This window comes from Stylophora pistillata, chromosome 5 (assembly GCF_964205215.1).
Source record: "Stylophora pistillata chromosome 5, jaStyPist1.2, whole genome shotgun sequence".
Lineage (NCBI taxonomy): Eukaryota > Metazoa > Cnidaria > Anthozoa > Scleractinia > Pocilloporidae > Stylophora > Stylophora pistillata.
Genome location: NC_142523.1, coordinates 16,027,432 through 16,049,320, shown reverse-complemented (window position 1 = coordinate 16,049,320; position 21,889 = coordinate 16,027,432). Strand labels below are relative to the sequence as shown.

General features: G+C 39.9%; 1 protein-coding gene and 1 pseudogene across 1 annotated transcript; both read right to left on the bottom strand.

Annotated features, from left to right (window-relative positions):
- Positions 1-3,331: 3,331 nt before the first annotated feature.
- Positions 3,332-5,164, bottom strand: LOC148730529 (collagen triple helix repeat-containing protein 1-like; annotated as a pseudogene).
- A 10,749-nt stretch (positions 5,165-15,913) lies between these two features.
- LOC148730528 (uncharacterized) lies at positions 15,914-20,286 on the bottom strand. Its single transcript, XM_088761315.1, has 3 exons — positions 20,108-20,286; positions 17,732-18,136; positions 15,914-17,513 (listed from the first exon to the last, which is right to left on the bottom strand). Exons 1-3 carry the CDS (start codon positions 20,234-20,236, stop codon positions 17,154-17,156), a joined length of 894 nt encoding a protein of 297 aa, XP_088617441.1. The 5' UTR covers positions 20,237-20,286; the 3' UTR covers positions 15,914-17,153.
- Positions 20,287-21,889: the final 1,603 nt, after the last annotated feature.

Below are 21,889 nucleotides of genomic sequence, written 5' to 3'. Positions count from 1 at the left end.
TCATCAATTATCAGAATACCCAAGACGCAGACTACACTTATTTGTTATTCTTTTGAAACAGTATGTCCACAGTTGTAAGTGTCTTGAGAAAAAACCGATTTCGAAAGAATTCCAAAATAAAATTTTGATGCAATGGCAAATAGAGAAATGTGCTCTTCACTAATTTTGCTTCTCCCCTTCGAAAAATCGATACTTTAAAAAGGAGGTAAAGACTCGAAGCGATATATCTATAGCTATACGTAAGCTCTACTGTAATAATGTAGGTTGTAAGTAACTCGTAGGTGCCTTTTGATTGATCTTCTGTAATTTTTTATTCTTTTTACTTGTTTTTTCCTTTCTTTTATTCCTCTATGCTGTATTGTACTGTATTGTTTTTTTTTTCTTCTTAGTTGTATCACGTTTTTTGTATTAGCCAATGTAATGTAAATTGTATATGTATGTGTGTGCATTAAAAAAAAAAAAAATATATTAAGGAAGAAGCCTGTGTGATCCAAGACTCTCGGTACCTTCCCCTTATGCGCCGATCAAGTGATGGAAACTGTATGAGAAGATAATTAGTTTTAAACTAATCAAAATAGTGGTGGATTTCGTTTATCTATTACATAATCAAACAATCTGTATGCGGCACGTGTTTTTCACCCATGTATGGCCTTGTTCCACGTGCCTGTGATACAACTTTGTTAATGTCTTTTTGTTCAGATATGCGAGGAGCTGTATTTAGGATTTAACAAAAGCGTTGTAACATAATTGTTAACTCAAGTGAATAAACCGTGACCTAAAAAGGAAGCATAATACAGCTTGTTCACGTTTTCGACATAGCTTCAACATCCCCCTCCCCAGAAAACTTATGGAATTTTACCGTCATCCATGCCCGGGAAGGGGAACTTGAACCTTGCCTGGCTGGGTTGGGGAATTTGAACCAGAAGCTTCAAGTATTTCCAGCGGATTTATAAAATATGGTGGGGTGATAAGTAAACAGTTCATTTTAGCAAACGAATGGCTAATAAGAATTGGTCTACAAGGTCTAGGTTTTAAAGCTTGGTCAATGTGTAGAAAGTAATAGTCGCTGATTTTTCCTCTTATAAAAACATTGGGTGCGGCATGTGAACACAATTTTTGCTAAGGGGGCCGGGAATTTGAACAAACCAGTCTTCCAAAGTTCAAATTCCCGGGGAGTTGTTGAAGCATCGAATTAATTGATGTATTTGAGAGATACTCCAAATAGTTCCCCTAACATCTCAATGTCCTCTGTCCTTTGGTCGATTACGGTAATCGTGTTTGTTGAATCAATTCTGAAATAGCGCAAAACTTTTCAAACACCTTCTTTTCGATGCACGCTGATCACGAGGCGGTGTGATAAACTTTCATCTTCAAAATCTGTTGACGTGTTTTAATGGCACAAATTGCAGACTTGTTTTGAGTAGTTTATTAAACTAAGAATAACATTTTTGTGGTTCTTGTTCATCCATTCTTGAATGTGATGTTTCTATAATTATTGCTATTTTAAGTGTTTATTTTTAAAAGACTTGAAACCTTTTTATCAGCATTAGGTTTTCATTAATAAATGTTTTCTAATTATGGAGGTTATCATAGATTTAATCCTTTTATTAAAATGCTTCAAATTGTTTATCACAGGTCAAATGTGCCGCTATCTTGCGTGGAGCACAGGTATGGTGTCAACTTTGAAGGTAAGAAAACACCACCAGGTGAGAATATAAGCACGTAAATACCTTTTTGTTGATAGCAATTCAGTAGGCTTAGCTGGAGCTGTAGTCTAAAGAAGTTGTTTTACGATTTAGATTCAGAGTTGAATTAATCATAGAGGAAATGTACAGTTGTAGGCTTTCGGATCCGAGACCGTCTTGATATATATATCTTATTAACCAAGCGCGAGGGCCGTACTGGGAGAATATCGGCCCGAGGTCTTGACAGTAAGGACCGAGCGCAGCGAGGTCCGTACAAAAAAGACCGAGGGCCGCTATTCTTCCAGTACGGTCCCGAGCAAGCTTGGTTAATAAGAGATTTATTATACGACTGAAGTTCAAAGGGACAGAAGTGCGGTATTATTCGGGACAATTCGGGACAGTGCCAGGTCCAATACTGAGAGAATATTGACCGGCAATATAGCATTTTGATTGGTTAATTTTAGTTATTGGCCCTCGGACTGCCCGAGTCGTGTAATAATTTCTGCTTTACATATTTGCCCAACCAAATTTCCCCCTAATATCTCACATCTTTTAACCTTTCAGTCAATAAGGGGATGTACGTATTCTGGATCGAGCATTAGGGACCTTAAGCAACCACGACGGCGACGGCAACGAGGACGTGGAAAAACAAGAGATCTAATTGGCAGAACAATAGCTCAGCACGTGCGTTTTGAAACTTTGTACATTTCTTAGCCGTCCAATGCAAAACAACAACGTGAAATCGCCAAAATTTGCGTCATCTGCGAACCGAAACCGCGACGGCAAATTATTTTAATTTTCATTTGGAACTAAACGCTACTTTCATACGTCATGCTGAAGTTGAGCTGTGGCGCCATATGAGACAGTAAGCTCCTGCAGCCATGTTTGAAATTCTAACTAAGAGTAGAAATTCATTTTTTAATCGGAGTCTTCCTTGGCGTTGCCTTCCTGACTGCTTAAGGTGCCTATTAACTAATAAAAAACGTGCTAAACACCATTTGTTTGCTCTACGCCGATCATGAGGCGGTGTCATGATTTCATCTCTAAACTCAATGAATGTGTTTTAATGTTACAAACTACAGATTTGTGTTGAGAATGATATTTTTGTGGTTCCTGTTAATCTTTTGTCACATTTGATGTTTCTACGATTATCATTATTTTATGTGTTATAAGCATTTTAATAAGTGTAAGGTTCACACTGTGAGTGTTTTCTGATTACGGAGGTTATCTCTAATGGTCATGTGTGCCTCTATCTCACACTGAGCACAGATGGTTCAGAAAACACAACAAGTAGGCATATAAGCAGTGACGGATCCAGGGGGAGGGTCCGTGGGGTCCGGACGCCCCCTATCAGACCTGACGCTTACAACTTTGAGACTGAAATTCTTTCATCGACAGGATCGTATATCAATTTTTAACTGGCTGATTTTTTTAATGAATCCAAGTAAACGGTAAGCGGCCAAGGCCGCATTATAACGTGCAACCGCGACTGGTGGAAGGGGGTTTGGGGGATGTGGGAGAGAAGTAATCTGCCTCAAAAGAGTCCAACAGTCCTTTCTGAACAAAAGTTTGGACCCTCCCAATCAAAACTTCCTGGATCCGCCCATGATAAGTGTGTATCTTTTTGGTTATAGGTGGAAGTCAGGTACGGAAACAGTGGGACAACCTCTCTAATGCTTCTAAAATGCAAAGAAGCTCATACTGTCATCATGTTGAATAACACCAGTCGAGAAGTTTTATTGTTTATTGTTATTGTTTTATTACAGAAACAAACTTCAACTCATTCAGGGAAAAAAATGAACAAACAATCCTAAATAACTATACAGTATGAATTAAAACATGTAAAAAAAAGTTTAATAGAGCAGAAGTTTTAAATCGGAGTAATGGAATCCTATTTTTGAGAAAAGTTCTTGTGACAAAAAGTAACTTTGATTTATTGGGGATGTGGGAAATATGAGAAAATTATGAAAACTGAAATAATGGCTGAATGAAAATGGAATATCCTACTGCATTTTTCAGAGAAAATAACATGGCTGATTAGGACTGGGCTCTAGACACTTCCTCTATCATTATTATTCCCATCCAGTGTAAGCATCACCCAAGGAACGAGCACCGCACTGCCCTACTCATAGTTCCACAGTAACCACGCCCTGTGGAATGTTTTCACAGTATCCATCAAATGATCTGTGATGAAGCAGATTAAGACTCCCAGATGACCAATCGTTGTACACAACAGCCTCAATTGTCATTGGTCCACTGCATTCATTTCCATTAAACTTGAAGAACCACCGATTACAATGAGTACTGCCAGAGACTCTCATAGTACACTGGAATGAGACTTTAACGGCTGTATCAGACTGCAGCTTGTTGAATGAGCAATCCTTTTACCAATAACAAGAAGACAATCTTACTTCAAAGAATTATTTTTAACAATAGCAAGACGGGGAAATAAAATGACCTTGTACTTTTCCTGCCTCATATGAAGTGCAGAATTGTACTAAAGTCAATTAATAGTTTAAGTTCAGTAGCATTTTACAAAATTTCTTTTTCCGATATGGTTGTTATAGAATGCTGAATTTATGTTTCATCGCATGCCTGTAGATATTTCTTCACCTTTATTTTTTCATTATTGGCAGCATTATTCATATTTTTCCACACACACTGTTTCCAGTTGGCTTGTGACACTGCACTATTCACACTTTCTCGTTTCTCTCCCCTAGGTCCCACCTCTCCTTTTACAATCTTCATTCTTGGCGGTCCTGTGACACCACGTGACCCTTGATCACCTTTATCTCGTTTTAATCCTATCATTCCAGGTGCGCCATTTTTTCCACGCAAGCCTTGATTTCCTTTTTCTTCTCTTGTTCCTGTCGTGCCTCTCGGTCCCTGGACACCAGGCTCTTCTTTAACTCCATCTTTTCCTTGTTGTCCTCGCGACCTCGGGGTTCCAGGAATTCCAGGCATTCCTGGTATGCCATTGGATCCTGGAATCCCAGAAAATCCTCGAGCGAAAATAGATTTCTGTAAAGAACAAGGAAAATTTAGTAATTGGCTCGACTTACTAGATATTCATTGATATTTACTTGCCAGCTGAGGTAACACAGTAGTTTCTTCGAGAAGTAATCACTTGGTAAACTTCAGGAGACAGCTGGGAGCAGTAAATGATCTCACAGTGTAGCGTAGACATCCCCGAAAGAAAATATTTATAGCACTATTCTACTTTGTCTTTAAAAAGCTATTATTGATAAGGGATTTGTTTTGCCCTTAGCTTGGAAATGAATACTTATATAATTAATGAGGTAAACATACGACGATCGCAATTCTAATTTGGTAAATAATCGTCATTAAGACATAAGGCGTACCTCCCATGGGTTTTTGTCAGCGCCAGCTTGAGCATTGTGTTGTTGAGGACTGGTAGTTGTTCCCATTAAACTTACTCCTGGAAAGAAAGACACCAAAACAGCCGTCATAAGAAGTGATGCCAGACTTTGATGATTGCTTTACCTAAAAACTTTGTTTTCTCTGTAAAATATCCCCTTCTGTAGGTGCGTATTTATATCATAGAGAATTTCAACAGATGTAGGATGTCAGTTACCATGTTTTAAAAAGAATTTTGATAAGAAGGCGCCGAAGCTAAATGATAACAAAGTTGTAAACTGCTCGAAAATCAAATACAGCCACGCGGAATGTTGAGAGAACACGAGTGTCTTCCCATTATTCCAAGTGACTTTATCACGTTATTGAACCCAGAAAATGCGTTCTCTTGCTTTCGTGACATAGCTAGTCACAAGCGAGCTCTGTAATCTGATAAAACATCCGCTTGGAAACTGAAATGACCAATCAGACAGTGCGTACTATGTTCATTATGTTATCATTAGCCATATGATCATGTGGTTTGAATTGAGCAAACGAGAATTTAGGGATACGATAGACCTTCGCGGGTGTCCTTCACAAAAAAAAAATGTTTTATGCGCTATTTGAAGCTTAACCATCATAAATGAGTATAGTCTCCTTCGCAGCCGTCTTTCGAGATGTCGCGCAACTCTCCCTCGAAAGAAACGGCTGCTCACATTTGAACCACATTCCTTTCCCGATTTTAGCCAATCACAGCCACAGTTCCATTTTCTGGAACTGTCGCGCGCGAAATTTTCTAAAGATGACTCGACCAATATTACTTCGCGTTTTATCGTTCCACGATCTCCTGAGATTACAAAATCAAGATGGTGGCCGTTAATGAAGCTTTTCTTCAAGCATCGTCAACTTTCAAAATCGCAGAAGCTTGCGATTCAAAAGTTTGTCGTCCAGAAGCAAGATGCATTAGTAAACCTGCCCACAGGCTCTGGAAAATCTCTAATTGAGCTCTTCCTATCGTGTTCGTGTTTGTGTAATAATATCGGTGGTGACGTAATCTAATTAGTATGAAGCACGTAGGTAATGCTGTGTAATGTACATAGGGCGAGTGTGCGAGAGAATAAAGGTAGCGTGGCAATGCGGATTCCGTGTGGTCGATAAGTTCCCTACAAGATACTAAATTTGGCGACGAGTGGTAGATTTTATACAAACATCTTCGGCCGCGATTTTCGAGGCTTTTGCTCGGATCGTTGAAGGCACCGGTAAATTTTGGATTCCGGCAGCTCTACTTTGCCCCCGACGCTCATTTCCGGCATCATGCACGCGCTTGGCTCTTGGCCTCCCTTGGAAAGATTCAAGCCGTGAATTTCCCTCCTCAGCTCTAGAACCTTTTCAGTTGCTCGTTGAAATTTCAGCAGCCGCTTCTAACACACAGCTTTGCATATAAACAACTTGCTGCTCGCATAGCAGCTAATATCGAAGTCCAACGAAGATCTGATTAGTTCCACAAAGTTATGGGTACTATTTCCGAAAATAAATACTCTTTCTTGGGCTGCTGAAGGCGAAGAATATATGAAACACTTTAAGATTTCCTCCACAACTTTTTACGGCGTTTCACTCTCCATAGCATGCGGCTGAAAGGAAATCTCACATAAACTTCGCGCGAAAATTGCATCACTCGCAGTACCCTGACTTAATTGGTTGTTTGAAACACAATGGGTAAGGAATGTGGTTCGAATGTGAGCAGCCGTTTCTTTCGGGGGAGCGTTGCGTGACATCCCGAAAGACGGCTGCGAAGGAGACTACCCCCCGTATAAATACAAAAGTTATCAATGCACTATTCGGAAAAAAATCATTGGATTTAAATTGATCTTCTTGTTAAGCGAATGGGGCGCGTCAATCCGAAATGGACGATGTTTCTTTGAGCGAATTAATAGCATATCAAATCTTACCGCACAAATAAAGCTTCTGTACCATTTCAATCCTGAAGAGTTGGTGTTAAAACTGTGTGGGAATTTTTTGATATTCTTACTGGTTACTTTGCAATTTATTTGGCAAGTTTGATAATGACAATTTTATCGATACGCATTGCGTCGGAGGCCATTTTGTAAAACGGAATTCCCCCAACCTGTTTTGTGGGTTGGTATCTTGGGAGTCTTAGGACTTAATTTCAAGGAAATTCGTAAGGTTTATTTTATACCGGCATGATTTATCTGACGTTAGCTAGCTAGTGCTCTTTAGAGGAGACAGGTTGTCATTTCCTCGTTAATTTTTACTGTAGCCTAAGTCTTCTTAGGAATTACGTGAGAGAATTTTTCTCTACGTGAAATATATAGAGCATTTATCAGTGCTACAAAGGTATTGAACAACTGAAGATTTGGTTGATACAGTTAGAAGTTACATGTATTCCATGGTCAACCCGTTTTTCTGAAATGAGGATAGTGACCGTCCGCTTATACTTTCAAAATCTAGCGTCCAAGTAGTTAATTGCACACTGTCTATTACATGAAGGTTTGACAAATTCTTTAAGACAAGTTCTTATTAGTAAACGGAACCACAGATTTTCTGTCGCTCGTTCTATCCGGCCGATCAATGAATAATCGCTGAAATACCAAGCTTTGTACCTGTAGAATAATTGATTACGAACACAGTTGAAGCTAAGGATAGGCACTGCCTTCGTAACTGTTTATTCAAAACATTTCTTCGATAATAACATTCATGCCAATAATAGTATTGATAACAATGATGATGATAAAAATATAATAATTGTTAGTATTTACAAGACTATGGATAGCGTTGAAGGTGCGCTCTGATTGGCTACTTAAATTCGGAATATGTTTTCGGTATTCACCTCCTAACCACGTGCGAGGAATTTGCACCCGAAAATATTGTTTTCGTTGCAGGAATAAACGAGTTAAAATCATCCTTGTGTGCCATATTACCTCACTTTTCTGGTATATACTAAAACAACAGTCAGTGCCGGTGGCTGGGGTGGATGTTTACCTCGCCACTTCACAGCTCGGGAAATATCTACCACTAGCCACCTCCTTTTTTATGAAAAATTTTTAATTAAAGACTACGGGCAGTCCCTCCTCGGCGAAGTCTATCTTGCGACTGGAAAGAGATCAGCAACCTTATCAGCTCTGTTAATAAAACGAAGTTTATCTGATATTTCATTCACACGAAAAGTAGGGGACGTATTCAGAGAAAAAATATTTTGCGACATAAAAGAATACAATATGTATTTTGGGATTTCGATAACAGGGAAAAATCTTGAAAGCTAAGATGATGAGAAAAGTCAAAAACAGAAAATTCTTCACCATTCCCCTTATAAAAACGACTGGAGCTATCAGGTCTGGGCTCTAGACACTTCCTCTATAATCATTCGGGATACTGATGACCATCCAGTGTAAGCATCACCCAGTGTGTTACCACTGAAACACTTTCCTACCCATATAACTCCACAGTAACCCTGCCCTGTGGGATATTTTGTCAGTATCCCTCAAATGATCTGTGATGAAGCAGACTTGTATTCCCTGATGGCCAATAGTTGTACACAGCAGCCTCAATTGTCATCGGTCCACTGCATTCGTTACCATTAAACTTGAACAACCACCGATTGCATTTACTTGAAGTGCCTCGAATTCTCGTGTTTCCCTGGAATGAGGCTTTAATGGCTGTGAAAGACTGCAACTTGTTGAAAGGGCAATCCTGGAACAAATGACAAGAAGAAAGTGTTAGCGCAAAAAAAGAAAACTTTCATGATACTGGTATAGGGAGGAATTGAATGACCCTGTATTTTTCCAGCCTGCTATGAAGCTCAGAATTGAATACAAATTAATTCTACAGCAATTAACTTCTCTTTTAACTCTTTTTAAACATTTTTATTACGCTAGCATTTCTAAAGGAGTCTTTTTCAGAGATGGGCTATTCAACTCTCAAATTTTGTTGTAGTTTTCTAGATATTTCTATACCTTGATCCTTCCACTACTGTCTATAATCATTCATATCACGGTCTTGCCGACCCCTGACATTTCCTAAAAGGAAAACTCACTTAAATTATATTTTTGTCGTAGTTTGCATTTAGTAGGCTTTCTTCTGATGTGTAGTTTGCAAGGATTTAATGAAAGTAGCGCGCGTACGAGTTTTTTCCTAAGGACGCCCGCGAAAGTGGAAGTAACCTAAGTCTTGATTGGATATTCGACCAAAGAAAGTCGGTGATAGTGTGACTATCACTGTGGCATTAGAGTCTAATAGATATATTCTTTTAAACTGATCCCATTATCATTCTTTACTGAATTGGATAACTTTGACATTGATGCATCCTTGTCCTTTACAAAAAATAAACATTGCTGATTTCCAAACACATACAATGTTGGCAGGTTGTTAAAAAATCACTGGATCTCGTGGTAAACTAGTTCCCCTAGTTCCTCCGTCTACGTGATCAACGCTGCGCCATCCTTTATCAAGCCGGAAATATTATTCAGCGGTCGAGCGTGTATCAGTCTTATAATCGGTTACAACGTGGCCGGGGCAAAGAGGCTGCCAGAATTATGCAGTCCGACGCAGTACACCGCAAGAGATTACATATCAAATGTATGCAGTAAACCTCGGATACAATATGTAAGTGATTTCTGTGAACGTGTCAGTTTTTTAACCATTTTCTTTCCAAAGGACTTACCGGAAAAAACAGGATGCATGAAATATATCTCTATAAAAAAAAGATAAGCGAATGCATTTCAATCGAAAAGGCCAACATTTTGAAAAAAGCGTAATGTGATTTTATCTCGAGGCCCGTCATATAGAGTTAAGTCTTTAGGTGTGCCTTTGCATGGGGCAAGGAGCATTGTCAATCACAGATCTTAAGCCAATCAAATGAGGTCAGATCAAATAGCACCAAGGTTATAGGCAAGGTCAGTTTCTCTCCTGGTCCTTCTCGCTTTCATTTCCATCGTGTTAACATCCGAACACAGATTTTCGGTGCTGTAGAAGATTTTTTTCAGGCAAGTCTAACTTTCTTCTTTCCTTCGTTTTTCTTTCTATTTTTGGTTCTTTTTTACCGTTTGACCTCAGCTGCGCAGGTTTTTCGGCCAATAGTTGGGGCATGTCTAACTCCACCCCACGTGTGCTGATTCTTGGGCATTCCTTTATTAAGCGTTTGAAGCAGTTCATTACGAATCATCCCGACGATTTTGATCTTGACTTTCAGATCTCGTCGCCTGTGCTAATACGTTGGCATGGCGTTGGGGGTAGAACAGTCGAAAAGACTTTAAAATTCGACAAACATTTCCTCCATTCCTTTCGCCCTGCTATCGTTATTCTCCAACTAGGCAGTAATGACCTCGTTACTATTTCGCCAGTGCATGTTGGTTCAGCTCTCGAAGAATTTATGACTTACACGAGTCATACGGGGTGAGGTTGATGTGCGTGTGCCAGACTGTTCGCCGAAACTCAGCTGAGGCTTTTAACACAAAGGTCGGCATGGTAACACGATACCTTAGGGTTGTGTTAGACCCTATACCATATGCCATATTCTGGGGCCATAGAGGGTTTTGGAAGGCGAAAGACAATTTTTATACACCCAATGGCGTTCATTTGAACTCTAGGGGGTCAGCATAAGCTGTATCGTAGTCTCAGAGGGGCAGTTCTGCGATCGCTGCGACTTTCACCACTTTCTCCGTCTCCGGAAGGAGTCTGTTAAGATTGCCTTCTTTTTCACATGTTTTGCCAGCTCCAATTTGTGCTCTATTCCGAGCCTTTGATGCTTTACTATTACATTCACCTTTTTTTTTTGTCAGCCTTATATATTTACCGTAAGCCGTTGTCCTTATTAGGCACGGCTACGTTTGACTCAGCTACAAAGCTGTTTGATTACACGACTTATTGATTACACGACTTATTATACTGCCGTTACTACGTACGAAACGTATGTACACCTTCTGGCTGCACACGTATACTTATTTTACTGGCTCCGGCTCCAAAGTTAGGTATTGGCTGTTACCACAAGAGTGTACAATCCTTTCCGACCGCTCAGTTTCTGGGTGTGTCCTTTGCACTCGGTATTCCGCCTTTACCTTAAACATGATATTACGTCTGGCGCTATTTCACAGGGATTTTTAAGTTCATTCCCGTCGCTACGGAGTGCATTATTTCCAGTGCTGCCCCTTTGCGATTCAATGTTAATCTTTATTTTACCGTAATCTCGTTTCTGATCAAAGAAATTTTCTTGATAAGCTATGCCACCCAGGAAGCGCGCAGATTCCTATCAATCCAACACGCAAAGGAAGAAGCGTGCACATTCCGATCAGTCCAACACGCAAAGGACGACGCGTGCACATTCCGATGAGTCCAACACGCAAAGACGAACGAAACGCACGCGAGGTTGCAACCTTTCTGAGGTTTCTCCAGACGTGGCTGTTGCCACTCAGACCCGGAGCAATGAACACAGCCAGAACTTGATCTCAGTTGATCTGCGAGCTCTGTCCACCTCCATCACGACGACCATTTCACAGGCGATACAACAAGCGTTGGGAACCGGAGGGACCCACAGCACAGACCCACAAGACCCCAGAGCACCTTCAATTCTTCCCGTTGAAAGTGATGGGGAGCGTTCCTCCAGCGGGGCCATTCAAGGGGAAATCACCGCTATCAGTGAAGGTCGACAAGTTCAAGGAACTGTGTCCGGGAGTGCACGAATTTCCCACGAAAGTGCCCGAGAGCCTTCTGCCAGAGAGTTGGTCACTAATTTGAGGGCTCTGCTTGAGTCGTCACTATCGTCCGCTACCCGGAAAATGTATCAGAGAGCGTGAGTAGTCTTTAACGATTTTTACAGCCATTATTTCAATTCAGCTTTCCCCTCTCTCCCCTTGACTTGCGCTTCCCTGGCCCTTTTCATTTCCTATCTAAACGCACGAAAATTGGCACCCGCCGCAGTAACGTCTTATCTCTCCGCTATTAGTTATGTGCACAAAGTAGCCGGTGTACACGATCCTACCAAAACATTTGTCATTCAAAAACTTTTGAAGGCTATTAGTCGCATGAAGTCGGCCGATATTCGGCTGCCCATTACACGATCTGTTCTCCATCAACTGGTTCGTTCGTTGCACCATACCAACTCTTCGGCCTCTCAGCGCACTACGTTTTCCACTATGTTTTTATTAGCCTTTTATGGGTTTTTGCGCGTCGGAGAGCTAGCGGCCAAAAGCCGTGATTGTTCTAGTAGCGCTGTCCAGTACTGCAACATCAGCTTTCTTGCGAGTTCAGCCGCCATCTGCAGGGTCAAGATCACACTCACTCGCTTTAAACATAACACAGACAACCGGCCCTACGACATCATTATTGCACGCGAAGATTCCCTTCCATTCTGTCCGGTCAAATCGCTTCTCTCCGACGCTCAAATCCGGGCTCTTGGTCGCTGGAAGTCCGACGCGTTCAAGCTCTACATCAGGTCGGGCACTTTACATGCCAACTAATTTCGTATTTGGGGATGAATGAATCATGATGTAGTTCAGACATGAGCTGCTACGCTCTTCCTGTTCTTACCTCCGGTGCATTCGCCTTAGCGTAATTTATCGATTGTACGGCTGTCCATTCCTAGTTTGCTAATTTTCGTTCGCCTGTTCCTTTTAGAATAACTTAACCTTTCATGCTGGACAAGCTGACATTTAATACTAGATTGCGTCCTGGATGAATCGAGTCAGGCATTGGGCTGTCGGTTCATTCTCGACTGCTTAACGACTACAGACATTTTATTCGGTTACGTTGTCTGTGTCTGGATAATGATACCCTTTCCACACTGCTTTCATCGTTAGTATGTCACTCGGGCTGTGCCCGCCTCCGCTCATCTCATTTACACAGCTTTATCGTTTTCATGTGGAACGTAACGATGGTCAGTCATGGGTTCGCATCGTTACGATTCTATTAGGTTTGTTCTATTAGGTTTGTTCTATTAGGTTTGTTACCGTTGCTCTCCAAGCTCTGCGGTCGTCTTGGTGGGGTTGCCACATTCTTGTGGCGGTGGCCGATATTTAACCCCACCTTTGCTTAAGAGATTGCGTGATGTTTATTATATCAATGTTCTTGGTGTGGGGTGAAATAAAAGCGTCGCTATTGTGGCCAATTTATACCGCATTAGCAGTAATTTTTATCTCCCGTCAATCTCGTCAGCAAACTAGCGCGACGGCACGCAGAGCTTCGGTCCCGTTTTAGGGAGATACGCGGGTTTCGTGATAAAAAAATATTGACTCAGGTTTTAGATTCCATGATATACATTTTCCCTATTGTTATCCATATTTGTGATCCATGATCTCAAAAGTTCGGATAATTTTGAACCTTGATCCGAAAGCTAGTCAGTGTGATGAGTGGTGCGTTTTGTTTTTTAAAGGTTCGGAAGTTTTTTTTTTTTTGTTAGAACGTTTTAATGCTAGAAGTACAGAAGCTCACGGAGTACATAGAAAAGTTGGTTGTTGAGAAATTAAACCGAAAACAGTTCATTCTTTAAGAATTTCCTGTGCCACGAAGTTATATAATTTAGGTGCTGAAGAAAAATTCATTCGAGAACTGGACTGGACGTAGGTCATATACCCTGTTTAAGTACTCAGGAACCCAGTTTAGAGCAGCGTGTTAAACCAGGAGCCCAATGGGCACCTGGTTAAACCACATGGACCTTGGTCATCCGCTAGCGAAACAGATAGCACGAGTATTACAAACGATGAACTTTTATAGTCAATTTTACAAAGTGAAAGTAGTGTGAGTGAAATGTTGAATTAGTTCAATCAATCAATCAATCAGTCAATCAATCATTTATTTTAACACGTTACGTCAAAGAGCTAAAAAAAACTCGTTCTGATACGAACGTGTAAGTTTAACCTGGAATATTCTTGGATTGCGATGTAAATGAAAATGTTTACTGGAAAGACTGATAATGATAACTGTAACCCTGGAAGTGAATAAACACGTCACACATGGGTTCACTTACCTTATGCATAATTAAAGAGTTTGATTGGTTTTCATAATTACCACTGTAAAGTTCACATCTGTGGAGGTTTTCTGGTTACGATGCTGCAGATTGTTTATCGCACGGTCATATGTGCCGCTATCACAGAGCACGGGTGTGGTGTCAACTTCCAAGGTTGAGAAAACAACTAAAGGAGGATATAAGCACATACCTTTCGGTTAATAGTGATTAGTTGTAGTCTAAAGTAGTTAAAGTTGAGGTTAGGTTGGAGTTGGAGTTAATTAGGGAGAAAATACTGTCGACGTTGCAGTAGCCAGGCATGATACATCAAAGAAGACGCTTTTGTCCTCTAAGCCTTGGTGTAGAGGTGGCAGGGCGTTTAGCAACGTGGGGGGGGGGGGGGTATCTTTCACACAGCCACAGGCACATTCCTACTCATTTTCAAAGCGCCGTATAGCTTTTCTCGGCTCTCGAAGTAAACAATAAAGTGAAATATTTTTGCTATATGATAAATCCTTTATTAACCAAGTATGTTCGGTCAAGATGGCTGGATATTGGCCGGGTTCTTTTTTCGCGTTTTTATGGACCTCGACTTTGTCTCCGTCCAAAGAAATGCGAAAAATAACTCCGCTAATTTCCAGCCATCTTAACCGAACAAGCTTGATTAATAACGTCTAGTTATATGCCTAAGGCAAGAAACTTTGAACTGTTCATATTCTCCTACGTAAGGTTAACATCTGTGATTGTTTTTTGACCGTGGAGTTTATCACTGATTTAAGCCTCTGATGCGGTAGATTGTTTATCACACGGTCATATATGCCGCTCTCTCGCAAAAATCACAGGTGTGGTGTCAACCTTCAAAGTTAAGAGAACACAACCAAGTGAGAATATAAGCGCCTAGCTTTCGATTGATAGTGATAAGTTGTAGTTGGAGTTATCATGAAGTCAAAAGTCAATAGTTAAAGTTGAATTGGAGTAAGACGTTAGAGTTTGAATTAATCAGCGAGAGAAACCAGACGTTGCAGCAGCTAGGTATGATACATTAAAGAAAAATCTTTGATCTATGTGATCCAAGGCTCTTCGCGCCTTCCGCTTGACGAGTTTGCTTAAGGTACTTTCTTACTAGCGTCCCAACATTGTTTTGAACTGCAGTCGATTATAGTGTTCACGTATTCAAGACAGATTATAAAATAGCACATCCTAAAATCTTTCAGCTTCGCATTCGATTTCGCTCCCAAATTTCCTATAGATATGCTGTCCAGTTTAACGGAAATTTTGGCAGTTGAACTGCGGAGCTGTTCAAAAAATGTTTTACAACATATTATTTTGACAAGCACGATGCTGATATAAGGATTTGTGAAAAAAAATCACGAGACTAAATACTTTTGGAAATTTTAAGCGATATTTTCGCATTTAAGCGATATTTTCGCATCAAAACACCAAATTTTTGTTCTAAGTGGGAGGGGGCTACAGCCCCCATCGCCCCTTCCTGCTCCAGCGCTTATGTGGTGCCTTGCACTCAGCGTGCTTGTTCAGGCGTGCTTGTTCAGGCGTGCTTGTTCAGGCGTGCTTGTTCAGGCGTGCCTGTTTCCCTCCTAAGGTCCTAATAAGTTGGCTTGCTGAGTATCTAATAAACACTGGAAGAATAACCGGTTTGATTGAGGAGATAACTGAAGTTTTACCACCTTCAGCGTTAATATCACAGATAACAGTGCTGTAATTTGAAAAACCGGCATGCGCAGGATAAAAGCGGGCAAGTACTTAGATGTTGAAAGAGGGTAGTTTTCTGAAGAAACCTGGGGCTGTATCAGTAAGGGGGTATTGCAAGATAATTGGTTTGATCAGTTGATTTGATTGGCCATCTTAGAGAGTTTCTAAAGCTGATCCCCTCCCCCTTGCTAACAATAAAGGTCTACCAGAGTTCAGAACACAACGTTTTACTGCATCAAATTTCTAGAGTGGAAACAAGAAAAGCAGACCAGGCTTACCATTGACATTCTCAGGCTACAGTTAACTGTAAATGAAGTTAAGTCATCATCCCGGCGTTAAGCTCGATACTTTGACCATTGCATTATGCCCAAAATTGCCGCCATGATTTATCTGACCCTAGCTAGCTAGTGTTCATTAGAGAGGACAAGTTTTAATTTCTTTGTTAATTTTCATTGTGGCCTTGGCCTTCTTTGGAATTAGAGAAGTTTTCTCTACGTGAAATATCTAGGGAATTTCTCAGCGCTACGAAAGTATTGGATTTAGCCGAGTAATAACTACAGATTTGGCTGATACAAGAAGTTACATGTATTCCATGGTCAACTCGTCTTTCTAAACTTAGCATAGTGACCTCGCGCTTCTGTTCAAAATCTAGCCTCCAAGAGGTTGATAGCACACTTTATGTTAAGTTTGACAAATTCTTTGAGGTAAGTTCCTATCAGTAAACGGAACCACCAATACATGTCACTTGATCTAGCCGGTCGGTCAATGAATAATGGCTGAAATATGACCAAGCTTTGTACCTGCAGGATGTTCGAGCACGATTAACTTTTATTTAAAACAATTCTTTAATAATAACATTAATGACAATAATAGTAATGTTAATGACAATGGTGATAATAATATAATTGCTATTGGTATTTACCGAGACTAGCGTTTAGGGCGCGCTCTGATTGACTACTCAGGTTCCGATTATTTTTTGATATTCACCTCTTGGAAACGCACACGAAATTTGCGCCCGAAAATATCGTAACCGTTGCAGGAATAAACGAGTTAAATTCATCTTTTTGTGCTATACTAAAATAACTTTTCAATTCTAGGGTGGATATCTACTCCACCCCTTCACTGCTCGTTAAACATCTACCACCTCCACTTTGGTGAAAACTTGTAAATTATAGACTACGAGTAGTCCCTCCATCTCGGCGAAGTCTAGCACGCGACTGAAAAGAGATCAGCAACCTTGTTAACTCTGTTAATAAAACGAAATTACGTCATCTCATTCACGCAAAAAGTAGGGGAAATGTTCAGAGAAAACATTTTAAGCGACATAAAAGAATATATTATTTACTTTGGGACCTCGATAATAGGAGAAAATCTTGAGATCGAGCTAGGATGACGGAAAAAACAAAATGGAATAGTCTTCACCGTTCCTTGTATGAAAACGACAGGAGAAATTAGGACTGGGCTCTAGAGACTTCCTCGATCATTATTCGGGATACTGATCGCCATCCAGTGGCGGCATCACCCTGTGTATGACCACTGGGACACTTTCCTACCAATAACTCCACAGTAACCCTGCCTTGTGGGATGTTTTCACAGCATCCCTCAAATGATCTGTGGTGAAGCAGATTGGGATTACCAGATGGCCAATCGTTGTACACAACAGCCTGAATTGTCATTGGTCCACTGCATTCATTTCCGTTAAACTTGAAGAACCACCGGTTGCATTTACTTGAAGTGCCATAGACTCTCATATTTCCCTGGAATGAGACTTTAATGGCTGTATCAGACTGCAGCTTGTTGAATGAGCAATCCTGGAACAAATGGCAAGAAGACAGTATCAGTGCAAAAAACTTTTATAATAATGGTACACATTAGGGAAGAATTGAATGACCTTGTACTTTTCCTGGCTGCTATGAAGCGCAGAATTGAATACAAATTAATTTTGTTAACTTCCATTTTAAAATTTTAAAAATGTTTATTTAATCCAACTCCCAAATTTTTTTATGGTATTTTTTAGATATTTGTATACCTTGATCTTTCCACTATCTCTGCTATCTTCTTTTTTCCACACACACTGTTTCCAGTTGGTCTGTGACACTGCACTATTCGCAATTTCTCCTTTCTCTCCCTTAGGCCCCAGTCCTCCTTTCACACCCTTCATTCCTGGCGGTCCACCGCTGCCACGTGACCCTTCATTGCCTTTATCTCCTTTTATTCCCATCATTCCAGGTGCACCATTTTTACCACGTGACCCTTGATTTCCTTTTTCTCCTCTTGTCCCTTTCATGCCTCTCGGTCCCTTGACACCAGGCTCTCCCTTGGCTCCATCTTTTCCCTGTTGTCCTTGCAACCCCGGGGACCCAGGAATTCCCGGCATTCCTGGTATGCCATTGGATCCTGGAATCCCTGAAAATCCCCGAGCAAAGATGGACTTCTGGAAAGAAAAAAAGGCAACTGTATCAACGTGCTAGATTGAGTGTTGAGTTAGAAAAATACAAAGACTACGCTTTCATCCCTATAAACCTGTTTCGTGATTGCTCACTTATCAGGGGATTTTATAAAATAAAATCATAGAATAAAATAAAATACTTAATACTTAATACTGATCACTCTCACTTACACAATCATAAATTCTGGCAAAACAGTTTTTGCACTGAATGGAAAATTAACTGTGTGTTTGTAGAGGTCAAACTGTTGTTCGGTGCCATAAAAAAAGGGGTCATCACACGTTTTCTAAGCTATTTCAGGTTTTTTTTAATTTGTCATCACATTTTATTCAAGGTGTCCTAACACCTCCCCTGTGAGTAAACACATTGGCAACCGCGTAGTGCGATTGCCTTGTGTGAGAGAGGCTTTTCCCCTACCTCCCCAGGCTAAGTAGTACTAATGCGATCGCAACAAATGATTAAACTGAAGTACATGCGGCCGACTTAAAATTTTAAGGTCGGATTTTCCGTTCCTTTCCGACCTCGATAGACCTTCTGGAGCTCAAAATGAAAAGTGAATATGATATCGAATACTCTGTTCGAAAAATAATGGATATCAAAAGTCTTAGAAGCGACGGAATAAGTTTCCGAGTCAACGACATTCCGCTTCTTCGATGCGATGCGAATTATGGCTATAAAGTGTTACCCGAACTATACTACGTTTAGTAAGGTCCAGTGACAATTTGGCGTTTCCACAGCCCGGTAAATTAGATGTCATGGTTACACTATGGTATGTCCGTAAAGTGTTGTTTGATTGAAGTTAATGTGTAAAATATCATTTCTCATTTCATCTTGTTTTTCTATGGGAACCAATTGTCCAATAGATTTTCTTTTCAGTTTTGACCTTAGGCTGCACGATTAAACCAATTTGACCCGTAAGTTATAGGGCTAAACATCCCTTTCATCGCGGCTGATCTCTCTCGCGTGATCATTGCGGGAGACGAGTTTTTCCACCCGAACATGCACGACCATGGCTTATGCGCAGCTGGAGTGCGCAGTGGCAATAGCGGGCAAAATCCCCCCTACACAAAACAATTATTCAGCGAATAGGTTGTATAGTAAACAGGGGTAATGAAAATTAAAGAAAGAGGTTTCACAGAAATATTACTTTATGTGCGTATATATGAAAAATGTAATTTAAAAAACTTTGAAACATTTTTTGGTATGTGTCACGATCCGACGCTCGTCAACGAGAGAACGCGTAGGAAAGAAAACCCATGAAATGTTTAAATGAACATCAGGGTTAGTTTTGACTCTAGTGAAATGACTGTCAAGACGATCTTTTGTGTATTGTTTCCTTCCATCGAGGATTAATCTACGAAGATTGACCCCTGTTTAGTTTTCAATGGCAAGGAAAGTCGCTGTGATAAAAATGTAAATGTTTATGAAATCATATCTTTCAACAAATGTTCTAAAACTAATGATTGATAAAGGATTTGTCTTGCACTTGGCTTGGCAGACATGAGTGGTAAAAGTCTTTTTCCAGTTTTTAAATTTGTTAGTTTTTAGAGCTCTAAAGTTGATTTGGTGGGAGATAGTAAGATTTTGGACCTCAAAGCCTTCGATTCTGACACCGCAGGCATTACTTTCTTGGAGGTGGGGATATGTGGCCATGCTTCCCTATAAAATTTTTCAGTAAAAAAATAAATTATTAGCTAAGGCGTGCATTTCATTATTCTGAGCGAGACTTCCCGCTGATGGAAAATGTTTGAAGCGAGCACAAAGGGAACAAGGAGTTCATTATATGTAGGAGGAAAATGAATTTTATGGGTACTTAATTAAAGCAGCATATTGATATTTCACCAGAACAGTTTTAATCAAGAATAATAGTTTCAGCGTAAAAAGCATAAGATTGAATTAATTAATTCACGCTCAATGCACGAGACTTGAGAGCTACTAGAATAAAGCACAAAGTTTACCTCACATGGCTCTTTGTCAGCGTCAGCCTGAGGATTCTGTTGTTGAGGACTGGTAGTTGTTCCCATTGAACTTACTCCTGGTTTGGACAAAAAATATAAAAAAGCAGCGAGCATTAGAAACTTCGCCATTGTCTGATGGTTACTTTGGGCGAATGCTTTGTGTTGGCTGTAAATTAACTTCTTATGTATGTGCCTATTTATATCCTGCAGAACTTCGTTGAATGTTAACTGTCTGTTACCTTGCTAAAATAGGAATCTTAATCAGGAAGCGACGGAGCTAAATGATAAGAAAGTCTGAAACCACTTGAAATCCCACACCGTCACGAGTAAACAGCTTAACTCTGATATCCTTTCAGCTTTGCACGTACTGATAAATCTTTCATATAAATTCAGGGAAAGTAACCAGAAGTAACTGGGCCACGTCATTTTCTTATTCTAATCAAACGTGACATATTGAGAAAGAATAGAAGTTTGATATGCATTGTGAAACATTTGTGAAATATACATCGTTGATATGCATTATAAATTAAATTCTTGTGGTTATTGTTGATTTGTTCTCGAATGTAATGTTTTTTTGATTATCTTCATTTAATTTGTTTTTTTTTCCGAAAGACTTTAAGCCTTTTAATTTTATCAGCGAAAGGTGCACATCTGTAAATGTTTTCTAATTAGGGAGGTTATCATTGATTTAAGCCTCTGGTGCTCTAGTTGTTTATCACACGGTCATATTTGCCGCTATCTCACAGAGATCACAGGTGTGGTGTCACTGACTCCTAAGGTTGATAAAATAACCTTATCATATAAGGAGCAAAATTACTGAATTGTGATTGGTCAAGACAGAGGGCATTTTTTCTTAATTTTTGTAATTGCCCCGGGCAAAATTACTTGAAAATGATTGGCTGAAAATCGCTTAGCAACGGCTGCCAAGGTAAAGAAATTTCTGTTTGTTTTGTAACAATGGCGTCCCGTTTTGTGCGAGATCAGTAAGAAAACACTTTGCCCCTTATATTATAAACAAGTAATCACATGGTTCCTCGTAAAAATAAGGATTAATATCACTTGTGATTTCGGAAGTTGCAGAAATTGCCCGAGTCGCGCAATTTTGCCGATACTCATAAAGAATGGAGAAACAAATTTTCTTTTGTATATCAATCAACGAGAGACAACAATTTAAGACAGTTTTCATTTTGATTGTTGCATAGAATTATAGTAACCAAAAAACAACTGCACAAATTTCGATTAACTGTTGATTCAACTTGTACCTTTTGCCCTTTCTCCGAGACAAAATCTTTTTATTATGAAGCGTTAAGGTGGTTTAACCGCGTAAACGAGACCGAAATTGAACTTTCTAACGAGCAAATTACCTTTAATGAAATACCCGACTTTCATCAATTATCAGAATACCCAAGACGCAGATTACACTTATTTGTTAGTCTTTTGAAACAGTATGTCCACAGTTGTAAGTGTCTTGAGAAAAAACCGATTTCGAAAGAATTCCAAAATAAAATGTTGATGCAATGGCAAATAGATAAATGAGCTCTTCACTAATTTTGCTTCTCCCCTTCGAAAAATCAATACTTTAAAAAGGAGGTAAAGACTCTAAGCGATATGTCTATAGCTATACGTAAGCTCTACTGTAATAATGTAGGTTGTAAGTAACTCGTAGGTGCCTTTTGATTGATCTTCTGTAATTTTTTATTCTTTTTACTTGTTTTTTCCTTTCTTTAATTTCTCTATTCTGTATTGTACTGTATTGTTTTTTTTTTCTTCTTAGTTGTATCA